The sequence below is a fragment of the Molossus molossus genome, unplaced genomic scaffold (assembly GCF_014108415.1).
Source record: "Molossus molossus isolate mMolMol1 unplaced genomic scaffold, mMolMol1.p scaffold_m16_p_1, whole genome shotgun sequence".
In the NCBI taxonomy this organism is placed as follows: domain Eukaryota; kingdom Metazoa; phylum Chordata; class Mammalia; order Chiroptera; family Molossidae; genus Molossus; species Molossus molossus.
The window spans coordinates 193,078,217-193,097,048 of NW_023425344.1; the positions used below are offsets into that span (position 1 = coordinate 193,078,217).

At 41.2% G+C, this 18,832-nt stretch overlaps 2 protein-coding genes across 7 annotated transcripts in view; one reads left to right on the forward strand and one right to left on the reverse strand.

Moving 5' to 3' along the window:
- Nucleotides 1-1,750: 1,750 nt before the first annotated feature.
- Nucleotides 1,751-5,792, reverse strand: PIGBOS1 (PIGB opposite strand 1). Of its 6 annotated transcripts, none has more exons than XM_036272923.1 (3): nucleotides 5,208-5,724; nucleotides 4,035-5,016; nucleotides 1,751-2,747 (listed from the first exon to the last, which is right to left on the reverse strand). In XM_036272923.1, the coding sequence occupies exon 3, from the start codon at nucleotides 2,669-2,671 to the stop codon at nucleotides 2,507-2,509; it is 165 nt and encodes a 54-aa protein (XP_036128816.1). In that variant the 5' UTR covers nucleotides 2,672-2,747; nucleotides 4,035-5,016; nucleotides 5,208-5,724; the 3' UTR covers nucleotides 1,751-2,506. The 6 variants fall into 6 exon arrangements, with proteins under 6 accessions (XP_036128816.1, XP_036128844.1, XP_036128825.1 ...); XM_036272915.1 differs by lacking the exon at nucleotides 1,751-2,747 and having other exon boundaries at nucleotides 4,036-5,016; nucleotides 5,208-5,316; nucleotides 5,424-5,724; XM_036272951.1 differs by lacking the exons at nucleotides 4,035-5,016; nucleotides 5,208-5,724 and adding an exon at nucleotides 5,734-5,792.
- PIGB (phosphatidylinositol glycan anchor biosynthesis class B) overlaps nucleotides 5,763-18,832 on the forward strand; it is a 36,866-nt gene continuing 23,796 nt past the window's right edge. The window contains exons 1-5 of the mRNA XM_036272893.1: nucleotides 5,763-5,916; nucleotides 8,804-8,939; nucleotides 9,906-10,023; nucleotides 14,375-14,479; nucleotides 16,164-16,294. Coding sequence (XP_036128786.1) covers nucleotides 5,787-5,916; nucleotides 8,804-8,939; nucleotides 9,906-10,023; nucleotides 14,375-14,479; nucleotides 16,164-16,294 — 620 coding nt within the window. The 5' untranslated portion in view covers nucleotides 5,763-5,786. The remainder of the gene's footprint in view (nucleotides 5,917-8,803; nucleotides 8,940-9,905; nucleotides 10,024-14,374; nucleotides 14,480-16,163; nucleotides 16,295-18,832) is intronic.

Consider the following 18,832-nt stretch of genomic DNA (forward strand, 5'->3'; position numbering starts at 1 on the left):
CATCCTTCTCAAAAGGAGGATCAAAAGCAATTCAATTTAACTTGATGTTAAATAGGATCATATTCATTGGCTATAACAGGATTATGTGTTCCTACCCATTGTCATGTGACTTGACTGTATATCTTGTGGGAAGAATCTATGTTCCCACCCTTGACTTTGGGCCTGACCACATGGCATGCTCTAAACCAACAGAATGTTAGAAGACATGCTATTTGGAACAGTTGAGCAGAAGCTTATAAAATTCCATGTTTCCTCTGTTTCTCTTTCTCTCTATCCTATACTGATAGGGACTGCTCTGTGGAGCCTGGGTCTCACAATAAGATACATATAGCATGCGCTGGCCGGTTTGGCTCAGCGGTTAGAGCGTCGGCCTGCGGTCCTGAGAGACCCGGGTTCGGTTCCCGCTAAGGGCATGTACCTCGGTTGCAGTTTGTCCCCGGCCCTGGTCGGTTGTGCGGGTGGCAACCACTCGATGTGTCCCTTCACATCGATGTTTCTCTCTCTCTGTTCCTCTCTCTCCCTCCCACTCTACCTGAACAAAAAAATGGAAAAATGTCCTCGGGTGAGGATTAAAAAAAAAAAAAAAAAAAGATACATATAGCAGAACCTATGTACCTATAGTCACGCAAAACCAAGCCTGTCAGACAGTTGAAACTAGTACATTAAAATTATTATTATTTTTTTATTATTATTATTTTTTAATCCTCACCCGAGGATATTTTTCCATTTTTTGTACAGATAGAATGGGAGGGAGAGAGAAGAAGGGGGAGAGAGTGAGAAACATCGATGTGAAGGGACACATCGAGTGGCTGCCACCCACACGACCAACCAGGGCCGGGGACAAACTGCAACCGAGGTACGTGCCCTTAGCGGGAACCGAACCCGGGTCTCTCTGGACCGCAGGCTGATGCTCTAACCGCTGAGCCAAACTGGCCAGGGCTAAAATTATTATATAATTATTATTATTTTAAATCCTCATCAGAGGATATTTTTTCATTGATTTTTAGATAGAGTGGGAGGAAGGGAGGGAGGAAGAGGCAGAGAGAGGGAGAGAAACATCAATGTGAGAGAGACACATTAATTGATCGCCTCCTGAATGACTCCAACCAGGGCCAGGAATTGAACCTGCAACCGAGGTATGTGCCCTTGATCAGGAATTAAACCTGAGACTCTTCAGTCCTCAGGCCAATGCTCTAACTGCTGAGCCAAACTGGCCAGGGCAAATTATTATATATTTTTATATGCATAAAAGAACAAGGTCTCAAAAGCTCAATAAACTGTTAAATGTATTGATTAAATCAATGTATGCATGAATAATTTTCACTTTGTTAATTTTTGTATTGTTTGGATTTTTAACAAATGTATTTTTGTAATTCTTTCTTCACTTACCTTTTTTTTTTGTACAGATAGAATGGGAGGGAGAGAGGAAGGGAGAGAGAGAGAGAACCATCGACGTGAAGGGACACATCGAGTGGCTGCCACCCGCACAACCAACCAGGGCCGGGGACAAACTGCAACAGAAGTACGTGCCCTTAGCGGGAACCGAACCCGGGTCTCTCCGGACCGCAGACCGACGCTCTAACCGCTGAGCCAAACTGGCCAGGGCTTCACTTACTTTTTAAAAATATTACCCATACTGTCTATTCAACATAGATAGCTTAAATTAAGTTATAATGAATTTACTTTTCAAGAAAAAGAAAAATGAGTTTATTTTTTAAAAAACGAATTTGGTTTTTATAAAGCACTTTGTACATATGTGATTACATTTGTAGCTGTCCTTGAAAACACAAGTTTAAGATTGTTAGGTTAAAAAGTAGTATCAAAAAAAGAAAAAAAAAAACAAAAAAGTAGTATCAGTTCTTAGCAATCTCAAAACACCCTTTAACTATATGAATAATGGCTTCATAACAAATTAAATCCTCCCTAACCACCATTATTAATGCAAATTTGCTCAGCAGGTTAAATAGATGTGTCATATTTACCACCCCATATAACACCATACACCTCCTCTAAAACCTCATTTGCTCTGAGCCACCCCAATTCTCAATTTACTCCTTCAATTTGCCTGGGATGAGAAAGAGATGGAGTCAAAAGACTGACTAATGAAGGCTGAGAGGCATTCTGCCTTAGATGGTTAACTTGATTCACTTCGTCTACAAACACTACTATAAACCCTATTCCCAGCTATTTTATAAATAGTCTAGACTGTCATCCCATGATACTATATATGCTGCATTTGCAGAAAAATAGACCTCTTCTAAGAAACAAAATATTCTTTAAGACATTCATTTTTGCTTAAAAGGAAATTACTAATCTGTCCTGGTGAAAAGACATAAAAATGGCAAATAAAAGTACAGTAAACATTAAGATTGACAGTGCTAGTCTTAAAAATCATCATCTGTGATTTATTTATGTTTAAAATATATTTGAGAAGTACCAGACTATTTATAGTCAACGTAAAATTTCAATGGAACTTTAAGCAATTACAGTTCAACTCCATGTAGTATTAACTTTTCTTCTCTTCTGATTCCTCTGCCAGTTTCAACTTTTCTTTTAATTCCTTCTGATCTCTGGAATACTGTTCAAATGCTGGTTGAAATATATATATTCCTCCAGCAATTCCAAGGATGCTAGCAAAAAGCAGTTGTGGAAGAGTCAATCTTCCAAACATTTTTTTTCAACAAATGCCACACGGTGCAAAGACGGTTTTGACAAATTACACTCCCACTCAGGAAACCTCTTCAGATCTGTGAACAAAGATAATGAAAAACAAAGCAATAAATTAGTACAAGATCCTTTTTAAAGATTTCATGTCACTACTTTGCTCTGGAGTGAAAAGTGTTTTTGTCATATGTAAGTTATCACTTATTGATTTAACTAAAATTGGAATATATATATTTAGGGAGTATGGAAAACGAGCATTAGGAGATGGTGTAAAACAAAGCTAAATCCTATTACAGAATGTTCTCAATGGTTTTAAAAGGATAATTTAAAAGGGCATAAGTAGAACCAGGGAACCATATTCTTTATGCCTTTAAAGGCATGCCAATCCTTTAAAGTGGGAAATAGAGAAATGTTATTTTTCATTATTAGCCCATCTTTACTATCTCCTATTTTTTGGCAATATGTATGATTACAAACAATCGTTGTTTTTAAAAGCCTAAAAATTTTGAGTTTCCTCTGATGCTTTATTAAGTAGAAATGGACATCAAATATAAGTTGTTTGCCATCCATTTTTGACAAAAAATGTAACAGATTTGGCTGGCTTTAATTCTAACAATAGAGGAGTTAAGACTCTAGTACTTGGAAAGTTATACTCCTTGCATCTTAGTCTCTGGAGAAACTGGGTAGATGTTTATGAATGAGGAAAGCAAAGCACAGGATTTACATGTTTTCATTATTATAACAATATTTCATGGTCTCCTAGACCAACCCTGAAGGTCACAAAAATCATTAGTGACAGAACTGATGCTAGAAACTAGCTTGCCCTTAATATCACTAAAATATAATTTCAACTAATCTGGGAAAGAAAAACCTGTTTTCTCTTGAACTCTACCATCAACTAGATAAATGGTGAAGCATGTTTTGGATCAATGTCTGCTAAGTGTTTAAAAAAAAAAAGACCATTTGCTCTTTGGAAAATCGATAATTATGCCACGTCAAAAATGGGAAAGTTACCCTTCTGCCACTAGCTGGCTAGACCATGACCAAGTCATTTTACCTGTTTGAATCTCATTTTCCATATTCATACTACAGACGAAACCATCTCTATCCTTCCTACCTTGTTCAACAAACAGTTATTGTATGATGACCCAAACAGTGAAATGTTTCACAAACATGTTCAGAAATATCATTACAGGCATACCTCGGAGATATTGCAGATTTGGTTCCAGACCAACGTAATAAAGAGGATAGCACGATAAAGCAAGTCACACAAAGTTTTTGGTGTCCCAGTACATATAAAATTTGTATACACTATATTGAAGTCTGTTAAGTGTGCAATAGCATTATGTTTAAAAAAACAAGGTACATACCTTAGTTAAAAAATACCTTATTGCTAAATAACGCTAACCATCATCTGAACCTGCAGCAAGTCGTAATCTTTTTGCTGGTGGGGGGTCTTGCTTCGATGTTGATGGCTGCTGACTAATCAGGGTGGTGGTTGCTAAAGTTTGGGGTGGCTGTAACAATTTCTTAAAATGAGTGAACAATGAGGTTCGCCGCTTGGATTGACTCTTCCTTTCACGAAGTATTTCTCTGTAGCATGCAATGCTGTTTGAGAGCATTTTACCCACAGTAGAACTTCTTTCAAAATTGGAGTCAATCCTCTCAAATCCTGCTGCTGCTTTGTCAACTAAATTTATGTAATATTCTAAATCCCTTGTTGTCATTTCAACAATCTTTACAGCATCTTCACCAGGAGTAGATTCCATCTCAAGAAACCACTTTCTTTGCTCATCCAGAAGCATCAACTCCTCATCCCTTAAAACACTTGTTGCTCCGACGTGCGCTTTTATGTTATGGAGGCGGCTTCTTTCCTTAAACCTCTTGAACCAACCTCTGCTAGCTTCAAACTTTTCTTCTGCAGCTTCCTCCCCTCTCTCTGCCTTCATAGAATTGAAGAGAGTTAGGGCCTTGTTCTGAATCAAGCTTTGGCTTAAGGGAATGTTGTGGCTGGTCTGATCTTCTATCCAAACCACTAAAACTTTCTCCATATCAGCAATAAGGCTGTTCCGCTTTCTTATCATCCGTGTATTCAGCGGAGTAGCACTTTCAATTTCCTTCAAGAACTTTTCCTTTGCATTCACAACTTGGCTAACGGTTTGACGCAAGAGCCCTAGCTTTCGGCCTATCTCAGCTTTCGATAAGCCTTCCTCACTAAGCTTAATCATTTCTAGCTTTTGATTTAAAGTGAGAGACGTCCGACTCTTCCTTTCACTTGAACACTTAGAAGCCATCGTAGGATCATCGATTGGTCTAATTTCAATATTGCTGTATGTCGGGAAATAGGAAGGCCTGAGAAGGAGAGAACCGGAAAGGCCAGTGTGTTGGAGCAGTCACAACACAAACACTTATAGGTAAGTTCGCAGTCTTATGTGGGCGCAGTTCGATGTGCCCCCAAAACAATGACAACAGTAACACTAACGACCACTGATCACCATAACAAATATAATAGTAATGAAAAAATTTGAAATATTGCGAGTTACCAAAACGTGACACAGACAAAGTGAGCCAATGCAGTTGGGAAAATGGCGCCGATAGACTTGCTCCTCACAGGGTTGCCAGAAACCTTCAGGTTGTACAAGACCGCAATATCTGAGAGGCGCAATAAAGCAGAGCGCAATGAAACGAGGTATGCCTGTACGATTACTATTACCATTCAGACAAGTCCCACCGCTCAGCTCTCACGCCAAGTCACTGACCCCGCCTCTCGCCTGTCCCCGCAGAGGTGAGATCCGATCATCCCAGCAGTTTCCGGGTCTCCTGCGCACAGGCCGCAAAACCAAAGGCGGCAGCAATCCCGACAGAAGGCAGTGCCTCAGGGAGCGTGTGGCAAGCCCTAGGTAAAGTTTTGTAGCCTGGACCAAACCTGCAGCACTGGGCGCTGAAACCACCACCTCTAGGAGTTGGGGAAAGTTGCCCTTTCCCGGCTCCCTCTGCGCCTGCCCGGACGGCTGCTCGCGGAGGCCAAACTTAGTGAGCCCCGAAGCCCTGCGCGTTTCTCGAGCCTACCTTTGCGGGGAAGGCGCGGCCGGCTCCTCGGCGGGCGTCGGAGCCCCTGCAGCATGGAGCGAGAGCCCGGCGACGGCAGCCTCTTCTTCCGCGGCCTCCAGAACCGCGCCCACGAGAAGGTGAAGCTGCGGAAGAGAAAGTCGGCCTTGTACCTCCGCCCCCAGCGCTCCAGGCGCCGCGGAGGTGAGCGAGGGGGGAGGGCGCCCCCGGAGCCGCGAGGGCTCCATCTGCTGGGCGGGGGCCGAGCCGTCGGCGCGCTGCCGCCGGGATCTCAGCCCTGCCGCCCGCGCGGCCCGGGGGCTGCGTTCCTCAGCGCCGCCCTTCCCCGCGCGAGCAGCGGGCAGGCGTGAGGGACCGGCCTGTTTCAGGGTCCCGGCTACTCCGGCCTCCGCCGCTGCCACGGGCAGGGTCCTGGAGTGGGACCAGGTCCGGCCCCGCCGTTTCATCCGCCCCCTCGGCCTTGCGTGTGGGCAGGATGCGATGTTGGCAGGAGAAGCATCACCGCGCAAGTCGGGAGGGGGGATTTACTATAAAGATGGACTTCTCATTCATTCAGTAATTGTTGACTGTACGCCTTTTATGTGACAGGGACAGTCTGGACGGCTTGGAAAGAATGCCTCATTACTCCTCTGGAAACCTGAGACCAAGACAGGGAAACCTAGAAAACTTCCATAAAAACGTATAAATAAATAAATAAATAAATAGGAAACCTTTTTTTGCGTAAATAAATAAAGGTGAAACTTTTTTTGCGAAATGAAAAGTGAGATGGGAGGACTGAGATCGGGGACTGGGGAGGGGGCAGAGCCAGCTGGGCCCTGGCTCTCTCCTTCCTTCCCTTAACTCACACCTTGTGAGAAGTTGCATCCCGTCAAGGTCAAAGATAGTAACGACAATAAATCACCACGCTTTCGGCAGAGCTTACAGTTGAACTTTTAGGTATTCAAGATCAGTTGTTCAAGGGCCAGTTCTGAGTATTGTTTCTTCTGCCCAAGTCCACAGAGAAAGTTGGGAGACAAGGTTTTCTGACAGCAGAGATAGTCCAATGAGGTTTAAGTGTTTCTGGAAGATGAAAGTTCTGATGGGGCATTTATGTTGTTGAACGCACCAGTTGTCTGAAAAACATTTAAAATGTGTTTCATGGGAAGAAGGGGGGAGACCGGAAGGAACCCAGAATGATAGGAAAGAATCACAGTAGAGGTAGGTTGCAAACTCAGATACTTAGGAGGCAAACACAGGCAAGGCTAAATAAGTCAAAGCACCCTATATTTCAGTACCAGTCACTTGTTGCCAGTTGAGCTCTGTGTTGTCTTAGTTTTGAAATGCTGCAGTGCAGACTTTAATATCTTGGCAACTAACTTCAAAATTTATTATTATTGTTATCCTGACCTGAGGATATGTTTTACTGATTTTAGAGAGTGGGGAAGGGAGAGAGGGAGAGAAACATCAATGTATGAGAAAAACAACAATCTTTTGCTTCCCATACACACCGCCACCAGGGATGGAACCCAAAACCTGGTTTATGCCCTGACCTGGAATCAACCCACAACCTTTCAGTGCACAGAATGATGCTCCAACCCAGCCACACCGGCCAGGGCACTAAACTCAAATTTAAAAAAACAAAACAAAACTCTGAACCTTGTCAGAGAAAGACAAATATCACATGCTCTCACTTTTGTGTAGAATCTAAAGAACGAAATAAACTGATGAACAAAATAGGATCAGAGGCATGGATAAATGGAACAGAGTAACATCTCAGAGAGGAGGAGGAGGAGGAGGACCAAGAAGAGATCAACCAAAGAATATATATGTATATAGGTGTAGCCCATGGATGTAGATGAAGGCCTACATGTGGTGAAGGCCTAGGAGGGGCAGCAGTGGGTAGAGGGAGGCAAAGGGGGGAAAATAGAGGATCTCTGTAATGGAGTCATTAATAAGAAAATTAATAAAAATTAAAATAAACGCCCTGGCCCTGGCTGGTGTGGCTCGGTTGAGTGTCAACCCACGCACCACAAGGTCACCGATTCTCTTCCCTGTCCGGGAGGCAACTGATGGACGTTTCTCTCTTGCATTGGTGTATTTTTTTCTCTCTCCCCTCTCTCTTCATCTCTCTCAAAAACAAAAACAAACAAACAAAAAAATAAATAAAAACATACTAAAAGATAAATAAAATACAATTTAAAATATTCAGCCTATCCGCTCTCCGTCTATTAAGAGTAGGGTGTTGGAATTAGCAGGCAGACCTATTTTTTTTTTTAATCCTCACCTGAGGACATTTTTCCATTTTTGTTCAGATAGAGTGGGAGGGAGAGAGAGAGAGAAACATCGACGTGAAAGGGACACATCGAGTGGCTGCTACCCGCACAACCCAACCAGGGCCAGGGACAAACTGCAACCGAGGTATGTGCCCTTAGCGGGAACCGAACCCGGGTCTCTCTAGACCGCAGGCCAACGCTCTAACCGCTGAGCCAAACTGGCCAGGGCCAGACCTAGTTTTAAATCCTGTTTAGTCATTTACAACTGTTTTGACTTTCGACAAGGCAATTCACTTGAGCCTCAGTTTGCTCATTTGTAAAATGGGCTAATATCTACCCCATAGCATTATTTTAAGGATTAGATGAGATAATGCATGAAAAGGGATAAACTCAGTGCCTGGCATCTAGTAAGAACCTGTAGGGCTATTTTAAATTGTACAGATCATGTTATAAACCACTGTTTGGCACGTGTTACAAAGAGCTGCTTCCTAACTTAGTAATTTGTTAGCTGGTTTCTTTCATTAGATACATATATAGGATAACCTAATCCGCCTAAGGCCTTAGTTAACACAATCTCTTTTTTGGTATGTATTTTCTCTTTATAAAATAAGTTGCAAGAAAGATTGGTTAAATGAAAGGGCCAGTGGTGAGGCTCTGGCCCTTGTATAACTCTTGGTCCAGGTCTGCTTTGAGAGTAATGTGGAGGGGCCAGAGTCCACTATTGTGCCTGAGCAAGGGCCAACCAGAGCAGCAGATTTTAGTTCTGCAAGCAGAACTTGCCTGACTTTTGTGCCACAATTATCTGTTTTGTTTTTCAGATCTTCTTGGTGAAAACATTTATCTGGTCTTGTTTACGATAGCATTACGAATATGTAACTGCTTTTTAGTCCAGACAAGTTTTGTTCCAGATGAGTACTGGCAGTCTCTTGAAGTTGCACATCATATGGTTTTCGAATATCCTTTGTAGTTTCTTTTCCAGATTAGACATTTGTATTCATTTTAGAAATTGTGTCATTTTCTGTTACACATTTTCAATCAACCCTCCATATTTTCTCCAAATAATTTTTTTTTTTTTTTAATCCTCACCCAAGGACATTTACCCATTTTTTTGTTCAGGTAGAGTGGGAGGGAGAGAGAGGAACACAGAGAGAGAGAGAAACATCGACGTGAAGGGACACATCGAGTGGCTGCCACCCGCACGACCGACCAGGGCCGGGGACAAACTGCAACCGAGGTACGCGCCCTTAGCAGGAACTGAACCCGGGTCTCTCAGGACCACAGGCCGACGCTCTAACCGCTGAGCCAAACCGGCCAGGACTCTCCAAGTAATTTTAATTTTTCAAAATACGCCATTATTTTATGCTAATATTTCTTCTATATATTTCTTTGATGTTAATGTACTTGTCATAACTTTTAGCATATATTCCCACAGTGCTCAGTACTGTGGAGAAAATATATGAAATAAAAATCACATTCCTGCCTTGAAGAAGTTGAGAGTTTAGTTGACCAATTACATTTTTTTTTTTTTTATCCTCACCCGAGGACATTTATTCATTTTTTGTTTAGATAGAGTGGGAGGGAAAGAGAGGAAGAGAGAGAGAGAGAGAAAAACATCGACATGAAAGGGACACATTGAGTGGCTGCCTCCCACGTGACCCAACCAGGGCCGGGGACAAACTGCAACTAAGGTACGTTCCCTTAGCGGGTACCGAATCCGGGTCTCTCTGGACCACAGGCCGATGCTCTAACCACTGAGCCAAACCGGCCAGGGCGACCAATTGCATTTTTAATTTAAATATGTAGTATACATGAAATACTGTGTTTTAAGCTGCTGTGTTGAAAAATAAAATAGTTTTATATTTGGAAATGAAAGTTGGGTTTGTTTCAATGCTATTTAACATTAATCCTTAATATTACTAATTATGGTTATTTGACCTGGGAATGGACAGAAAGATTGAGGGGTTACACTTACCCCTTAATCTTTGCAAGCATTTACAAGATTCTGCATCTTTTGGGGAAAGATAGTGTTCAGTTGCTGGTAAGTTTAAATAAAATTAATCAAAATAGTTCTTAAAAGTAGATTTATTCCATCCATGTTTAAAGGTTAGTAGGTATTAAATAAATGGTATTATTAGTATCATGAAGTTTGTTTTTAAAAGGCTACTGTTGCTAAACTCTGACCATATCTGGGAAGCACAGGGTTCCAAAGACATACTGTGATGTAACTCTTCGATATGTGCTTATGTGCTAAAATACAAGCCTGAGTATGAAAGTGTCCTGCTGGGAGCAATCCTGTTAAGATTTTCAGAATGACTATATATTAATTATTTGGACTTTAGAAGTATATATGCTTCATAAAGAATTACTTGAGATCAGGTTGTATCGTATTTTTTTAACTTGTGAGCAGATGACCATGTTATATGAACTTCTGATGACTAAATATATATAAACACTCAGAACTTAATGTTGAAATGAAAACTTAGAAAAAATAAATTTGACAAAAATTTAATGATATGCACAATCATTGTGCTATGTTGTGATTAGGCCTCAATAGTAAATAGGGTTGTAATTCCTGGACCATGAACTTCTGGGGTTATTTGTCAGGAGAGTATACAAAAGAAGAACTAATGGTACAAAAGTTTCTCTAACCTCACTGTCAAGATCCTTTAAGCTGTCGTCAAGTTGGGACTCAGAATTTTGGACCTTCCCCATTTTTTGCTAGGGGACTACCCCAGAGTTCCAAAAGCAGTCCAAATCCTGAGGGTTTTTTAAAGCCTGAAACACATTGAGATTCTGGGATTTTTTGTTTTAAGGCAAAATTGTACTCTCCCCTTTGCAATATTTGATTCCTCATTATTGAGAAACAAGGATCAGACCTGTGAAACCAGTGCTTCTCATAGAAATATCCTGAGCAATAGCAGTTTCATAGACACAGGTAGAACTTAGGAGCCGTGAATTCTCTTTTCTCCTCTCAGGGCTACCAACTAGCGTGTAGATCGTGCAGGGTATCCGTAACGTCTGGAACCACAGGCAAATAATACATGATGTCCTCAAGGAAATCTTATATCCCAGGAAGTAGGTTATATTATAAATGAAGGAGTCTTCGAGACAGAAAAACATCCTATTCCTACAAGACCTGCCCGCTGCCTTCAACCTGTAGTTGACCCACCTGGCCATTTTGTGATTGAAAGGAAACCTCCCCTGGTCTCCATTCCCACCCACACCACCACCCCTCCCAGAAAAGCACCTGGCCAAGTTCCAGGTAGAGAAACATTAGCATGCTATAAGTCATTCGTGTTCTCATATTGATTGTTTTAAATAGAGATGATACAATTTTGAACTAGAAGGGGTCAGAGAAGTAAAGTACATAGACCAAGGTCACAGCATGTATAAAGCAATGCTAACACTAGATCCAAGGTCTACTTATTCACAGCATAATGCTCTTTCCAGATTGCTTCTCTCTAAACTGCATAAGGTGTGTATGAAAAATGAGGAATAACTTAGCACTACACTGTCCAGTAGGGTAACCACTAGCCACATATGGTTATTAAATACTTGTGACTAGTCCAAATTGAGACGTGCTGTAAGCATAAAGTACATATCGGACGTCCAACACCTAGTACAAAATAAGAATGTAAAATATTTCTATAATTTTTATATTGATTAAAATGTTGAAATGATAGCCCTGGCTGGTTTTGCTCAGTGGTTAGAGTGTCAGCCCACAGACCAATGAGTCACAGGTTTGATTTCAGTCAAGGGCACATACCTCAGTTTCAGTTCGTCCCTGGCCCTGGTTGGGGTCGTGTGGGAGGCAACCAGTCAGTGTGTGTGTGTGTCTCTCTCTCCCTCTCCAACTCTATCTGAAGATAAATGGAAAAATATCCTCGGGTGAAGATAAAAAAAAGTAGCAGAGCTCTAATTATAATGCAGTTAATGAAGTTTGAGTATACAAATTTACATGTTCTTAGAATTAAATCTTTTGAACAAACCAACATTAAATTATGCTTTACAGCAAAGTTAGTTTATTAATAACTATGACACTTTTTTTTTAATCCTCAACCAAGGACATTTTTACATTTATTTTCAGATAGAGTGGGAAGGAGAGAGGGAGGAAGAGAGAGAAATATTGATGTGAAAGAGACACATCAAGTGGTTGCCACCCACACGACCCCAACTGGGGCCAGGGACAAACTGCAACTGAGATATGTGCCCTTAGAGGGAACTGAACCAGGTACTCTCTGGTCCTTGGGCTGACGCTCTAACCGCTGAGCCAAACCAGCCAGGGCTACAGTTAGTAATTCTAATGTTGTACATTAGCATTAGAGTTTTTTAAAAATGTGACATAGCCCTGGCCAATTTGGGTTCGATTCCCACTAAAGGCACGTACCTCAGTTACAGTTCGTCCCCAGCCCCGGTTGGGGCCGTGTGGGTAGCAACCACTCAGTGTGTCTCTCTCACATAGATGTTTCTCTCTTTCTCTTCCTCCCTCCTCTCCTTCCCGCTTTATCTGAAGATAAATGCAAAAATGTCCTTGGGTGAGGATTTAAAAAAAAGTTTTCAGAATTACTAACTGTAATAAAATTATAATACAGGGGTGGGCAAAGTGGGTTTACAGTTGTTCCTATGGAAAATAATTCAATAATAAATAAGAATAAAGAATAAACTGGCCCTGGCCGGTTTGGCTCAACGGTTAGAGCATCGGCCTGCGGTCCGGAGAGACCCGGGTTCAGTTCCCGCTAAGGGCATGTACCTCGGTTGCAGTTTGTCCCCGGCCCTGGTTGGTTGTGCAGGTGGCAGCCACTCGATGTGTCCCTTTCACGTCAATGTCTCTCTCTCTTCCCTCCCACTCTGTACAAAAAATGGGAAAATGTCCTCGGGTGAGGATTAAAAAAAAAAAAAAAAAGAATAAACTGTGTTCGGTGTTCTCACAACCATCAACCTACTTTCCTTTTGCCCCCCCCTATCATTTATTTATTTATTTATTTATTTATTTATTTATTTTGTAATCCTCACCCGAGGATATTTGTCTATTTATCTTCAGATAGAGTGGGAAGGAGGGAGACAGAGAGAGAAACATTGATGTCAGAGAAACACATCAACTGGTTGCCTCCCACACTACCCTGACCAGGGCCAGGGATGAACCGTGAGTCTTTGGTCCGCGCGCCGATGCTCTAACCACTGAGCCAAACCAGCCAGGGCTATATTTACTCTTTAGTTTAAGTTTGTTCTTAAATTTACTCTTTAATGTCATCTGAATATTATTTTATTGTTTATATTGCAGGATGGGGAAGCAATGTAACTTAATAGTTAAGAGCACAGGCTTTGGAGTCAGGAGGACCTGGGTTTGAACCCTGACTTTTACACTAACTAGCTGTATAGCCTTGGGAAAATTACCTAACCTCTCTGTGCCTGTTTTCTCATTTATAGAATAGTACCAATTTCATAGGATTGTTAGGAAGACTGATGAAAAAAAGGACTTTTTTTTTAAATCCTCACCTGAGGATGTGTTCATTGATTTTAGAGAGAGGGGAAGGGAGAAAAAAACATCTATCAGTTGCCTCCCATATGCACCCTGACTGGGGATCGAACCTACAACCTAGGTATGTACCCTTGGAATTGAACCTGCAGCTTTTCAGTGTACAGGATGAAGTTCCAACCCACTGAGCCACACCAGCCAGGGCTATATAAAGTATATTCTTAATATGACACCTAGCACACAGTACTATGAACATTTTATTAAAAATTACCTATTGTGCCCTGGCTGGTTTGGCTCAGCAGTTAGAGTGTCGGCCCACAGACCAGAGAGACCCGGGTTCAGTTCCCGCTAAGGGCACAGACCTCGGCTGCAATTTGTCCCCAGCCCCGGTTGAGGTTGTGTGGGTGGCAACCAGTCGATATGTCCCTCTCACATCAATGTTTCTCTCTCTCTCCCTCCCTCCCACTCTATCTGAAGATAAAAAGAAAAAAAAATCCCCGGGTGAGGATCAAAAAAAAAAAATTCTATATATATAAAATAAAATATATTTAAAACTAAAATAAAGAAAAAATTATTTAAACTTATCTTTTGTTATGCTAATGAAAATAGCTAAGCATGCTTATAAAATAGAACGTTAACAATGAAATGGTTTGTAGGCTATCTAAAATATAATTTTAAAATTAAAATTAGTAGTGTTGAGGTATGCATGAATGGTAAAACTACCTTGGATATTTCTATGAAAAATAAATGTAATTTTTGTAGCAAAACAGCTATTTTTGCAGAATAGAATAATACAGTACGTCTACTTTTGTACTAAGAATGGCTTTCAACTGATAGTTGGATTAGCTTGTTGATTTCTTATCATTCAGTGTAAACTAACAGATGTTTCTAATCTTTTTTTTAACTAATGAAGATTTGGATCCCTAGATTTGCCCAAGCACTTCTGTCTGCCATAGCCGACTTGAGGCTTTACTCATTAATGAAGCAACTAGAAAATCAGCAAGTAGCAAGATGGGTGGTAAGTCCTAAACTCTTAAAAACTATATGCCAGTTATTGCATTCCCATGGGCATGAAACACTTGGAACAATATCGATTACCAAACAAATTTCAGAAGATAATCCATACAACTTTATAGAGATACCTCCATAATTAAGAAGAGTAAAATGCAAGTGGCGCACAGCGTCTCTCTCCTGATTGGGTCCTAGGCAGTAGAAGTCACTCTTGCCCTTAAACCCTATGAGAGGCTGACCCCGAGGAGACAGCCTTTGGAAGCACCTTCACTCCTCCAAACTGCCCAAGTCTTTGCCTCAATTTTCATCAAATTTAGTAGGAATAGTTCTAAATCATTGTGTACCTCACAAATTACCTCAGCCATTTTACAACCCTGTTCATTATTCCTCGAGCTACCGGAGACAGCCTGAGAAATACCTTTTCTCCAAAGCACCTCTGGCTACTGTTGGAAATAGCTGGACCCTGTAAGGGAGAGAATGTGGTATAGAAGCTGTCTTTTGTCATTTAGCTTATTTCATAGTGGGGAGCTAGATTCCTGATCTCCCATTCACATCTTGAGTGGATTTTCCCAATTAAACCATATCCCAGAGTGATTGGGTGCTGTAGTACTGCTGTTGTTACTTCACTTTGGCTCTTCCCTAAATTAAGTAAGCTTATTTGAGCCAGCCTAGAAATCTTACTACCTTTTTAATACTGTCTTTATTGGAAAATATGTTCCAAATTCCAAATAACCAGTTTGCCAACACATTTCCGGAATATCATTTATTATAGTTGTTAATAAATGTTAACAATTTACTAAAGATTAACGGGACACATTTCTGCAGGTAGCGTGTCGATCTGCACTAAAAAGACAGACTGGTTCAGCAGATGAGCCTTGCTAACTGATTCCAGGATAAACACACTCTATTTTGTGCTTCTTTACACTGGTGAAGGCTCAACTAAAATGGCAAAGGCTAATGCCTTCAAAATCTTCCCTCCAGAGTGGCAGCACTGTCTACTTCAGGTTTAGAAAAAATCTTGAACTCCACAAAAATTGGGAAGTTTTTACAGGCTATATTTGAAGAGATAGGAAGTCTACTACACCTATTTAACACCCTTGCATCAACTAACAAGCTTCCTTTAAGATAACTGTTTTGTAGACTTGATGCTTCTGTTTGTATCTTCTTTTAAAACTGGTTTATTAGTCAATTTTCAAATTAAAATTTAATGATGTCTCCTAACAGGATTTTTTTCTCCTGTGTTCTCTTAATTTTTCATCAAGAAATAGGGCAAACCAAGGTCAATAAAAACCATCAATTTATTTGTCAGTAACCTAAGGACAATATGAAGAATACTTATTAGGAAAAAATAGTTATGAATTTCAATTCTCTATAAACTGTACCAACAAAGAATCTATGTTTTGTGTCTTATTAGTGGGAAGTGAGTTTTAAATTAAATGCAGTGCCATGGAAATATATCTGAAAGTATAAATTTCTTACCTTTAACTAATATAGATCTGATATCACAGACCTATAGTTGATATAAATTCTTAAAAACAGTATTTGGGCATGCCTACTTTTAACATCACTTACCTTTTGATTTGATTTTCGCAGTATTGAGAAAATCTTGCTTGCTGTTTTCCGTAGAAGATAATACTAACTAAGCTGCTCCATTTCCCACTCCATATATGTTTGCTCATAATTGTTCTTAGTTTTTTTGCCAGTTATGCTCTTGGTTCACATGGTATTGCTGTACCAGAACTCTTACAAACACCATGGAAACTGTTCTCACTATAATTGCTCTTTTCTACTACCCTTTGGAAGGTTCCAAGTCTGTGGACAGGTAAGATATGTTCCTGTTAATATACAAAACTGTGAAGCATGCTTCTGAAAAAATCTTAAATATCAACATAATTGTAATATCCAGTGGACTCCCTTAATGTTTAGGATGGTATCAGAACCACAGATTTTCAAATGATACATTTATTATAGCAGGAAACAGATATACTCAAACTGGGTAATTAAGGAGAGGTTAATAGAAAGACCATTTACAAAGGTGTAGACAATGTTTAGAAAAGCCAATAAGGGGATACCATAGTGCCCCAGGACTAGTCTCGGCAGGAAGTTTCTATTACCCCTTGGCCCGAAGGAGTAAGGAGAGAAAACGTTACTAGAATCCAAGCAGAGGTGTAACTTTGAGAGAGCCTCAGCAGGAGAGAGGCACAGCCAGCCTTTAGCCATAGCAGGGAGAGAGCTGGGAGAATAAAATACCCTGACTGGACTCTTCTGTCCTGCAATTAGCCAAAGCCAATCAGAGAGCAAGATAGTCCATTGACAGAGTCCATACAGGTCAGCCTCCCAAGATATGGAGTAGGTGAAGAGTGGAGGAGAACAGATCTAGAAGGCAAATAGAAACTATACGGACCCAATTTGAGTATACACTTAAACTGGGGAAGCAAATACCAAGCCAAGGTAATAACATTAGCAAAGGCACAAAGCTGTAAAGAGGCTTCATTGTATTCTGGGCAGCGTGTCCAGAGTAACTAATGTGTGGTAGGATGCATGGGAGAAGGATAAGGGATGAGCTGAAAAGGGACTTTGCCTTTCTCTAGAATTTGAACTTTATTCTATAGGTTGTAGGGAACCATTGGAGGCTTTTGAGAAGCATGATATAATCTCATCTGAGTTAGAAAAAATTCTCTTGTAGCTGTATTTAGGATATGATGAAAGGGAGAAAGCCAGAATTGGAGTCTAGTTAAGAAGCTAGTGTCCATTCTTCCTATATAAAAAGGTGGTTGTGAGGATGAAATTAAGATAATTTCTGCATTAGACTCTTGACTGCAAGAATAGGCATTCAGTCCGGCCGGTGTGGCTCAGTTATTGAGCATCGATCCATGCACCAAAAGGTCGCTGGTTCAATTCCTGGTCAGACACATGCCCGGATTGTGAGCCAGATCCCCCCAGTGGGGAGCATGTAGGAGGCAGCCAGTGGATGTTCTCTCTCATCAATGATTCTAACTCTCTCTCTCTCCCTTCCTCTCTCTCTAAAATCAATAAAAGAAAAAAAATTAAAAAAAAAAAAAAGAATAGACATTCAGTTAAATTATCTATATGATAAGAACTTTATTACAAGGAAAAAAGTGGAAATAAGGAAAATAGGCATCTTAGGCTTGTGGCCAGGCCTGGAGGAAAATTACAGAATATCTCAGCCACGCAAATGAAGTAGAAGATTATGCAGAATGTAAGGTAGTTTTAAGGAATGGGCTGTTTTCTTTTATTTTTTTAAATATGTTTTTATTGATTTGAGAGGGAGAGGGAGAGAAACATTGATGTGAGAGAGAACACTGATTGATTGCCTCCTGTGCACCACAACTGGGGACTGAACCCACAACCTGGTCATGTGCCCTGACCGGGAATCGAACCAGCAACCCTCTGGTGGATGGGACGACGCTCAACCAACTGAGCCATGCTGGCCAGGGCTGGGCTGTTTTCTTTTGCCTTTATAGCCGTTTTAGTCATCCATCATTTTGAGGTTTAGCCAGTCTCTCTGTCCACTTCTATTCTCATTACCAATTGCCCCACTTCCTGTGGATCTCACATTCACTTTGAATCTGATTAGGTTTGTTACATGTCATTGTCCCCGTTTGGACATAGCTTTCACACTGGCCAGCCTTAAATTGGCTGCCTGGGCTCAGGTGCCCTTCCCCAATTCAGTCAGGAAAGGAGGGTCATGTGGGACAAACGACCACTACATAAGCATTCTTTCCATGACAGGTACTATCCTGGCCTGACAATAAATGACACTTTGCAAACCCCTTTAAAAATGCAAGTGTTGCCCTAGCCGGTTTGGCTCAGCGGTTAGAGCGTCGGCCTGCGGTCCTGAGAGACCCGGGTTCGGTTCCCGCTAAGGGCGCGTACCTCGGTTGCAGTTTGTCCCCGGCCCTGGTCGGTTGTGCGGGTGGCAACCACTCGATGTGTTCCTTTCACGTCGATGTTTCTCTCTCTCTCTCTTCCTCTCTCACTCCCACTCTACCTGAACAAAAAATGGAAAAATGTCCTCGGGTGAGGATAAAATAAAATAAAATAAAAAAAATGCAAGTGTTGCCCTGGCCAGTTTGGCTCAGCGGTTAGAGCGTCGGCCTGCGGTCCAGAGAGACCCGGGTTCGGTTCCCGCTAAGGGCACGTACCTCGGTTGCAGTTTGTCCCTGGCCCTGGTTGGTTGTGCGGGTGGCAGCCACTCGATGTGTCCCTTCACGTCGATGTTTCTCTCTCTCTCCCTTCCTCTCTCTCCCTCCCACTCTATCTGTACAAAAAATGGAAAAATATCCTCGGGTGAGGATAAAAAAAAAAAAATGCAAGTGTTATAAATGATAGATTTTTT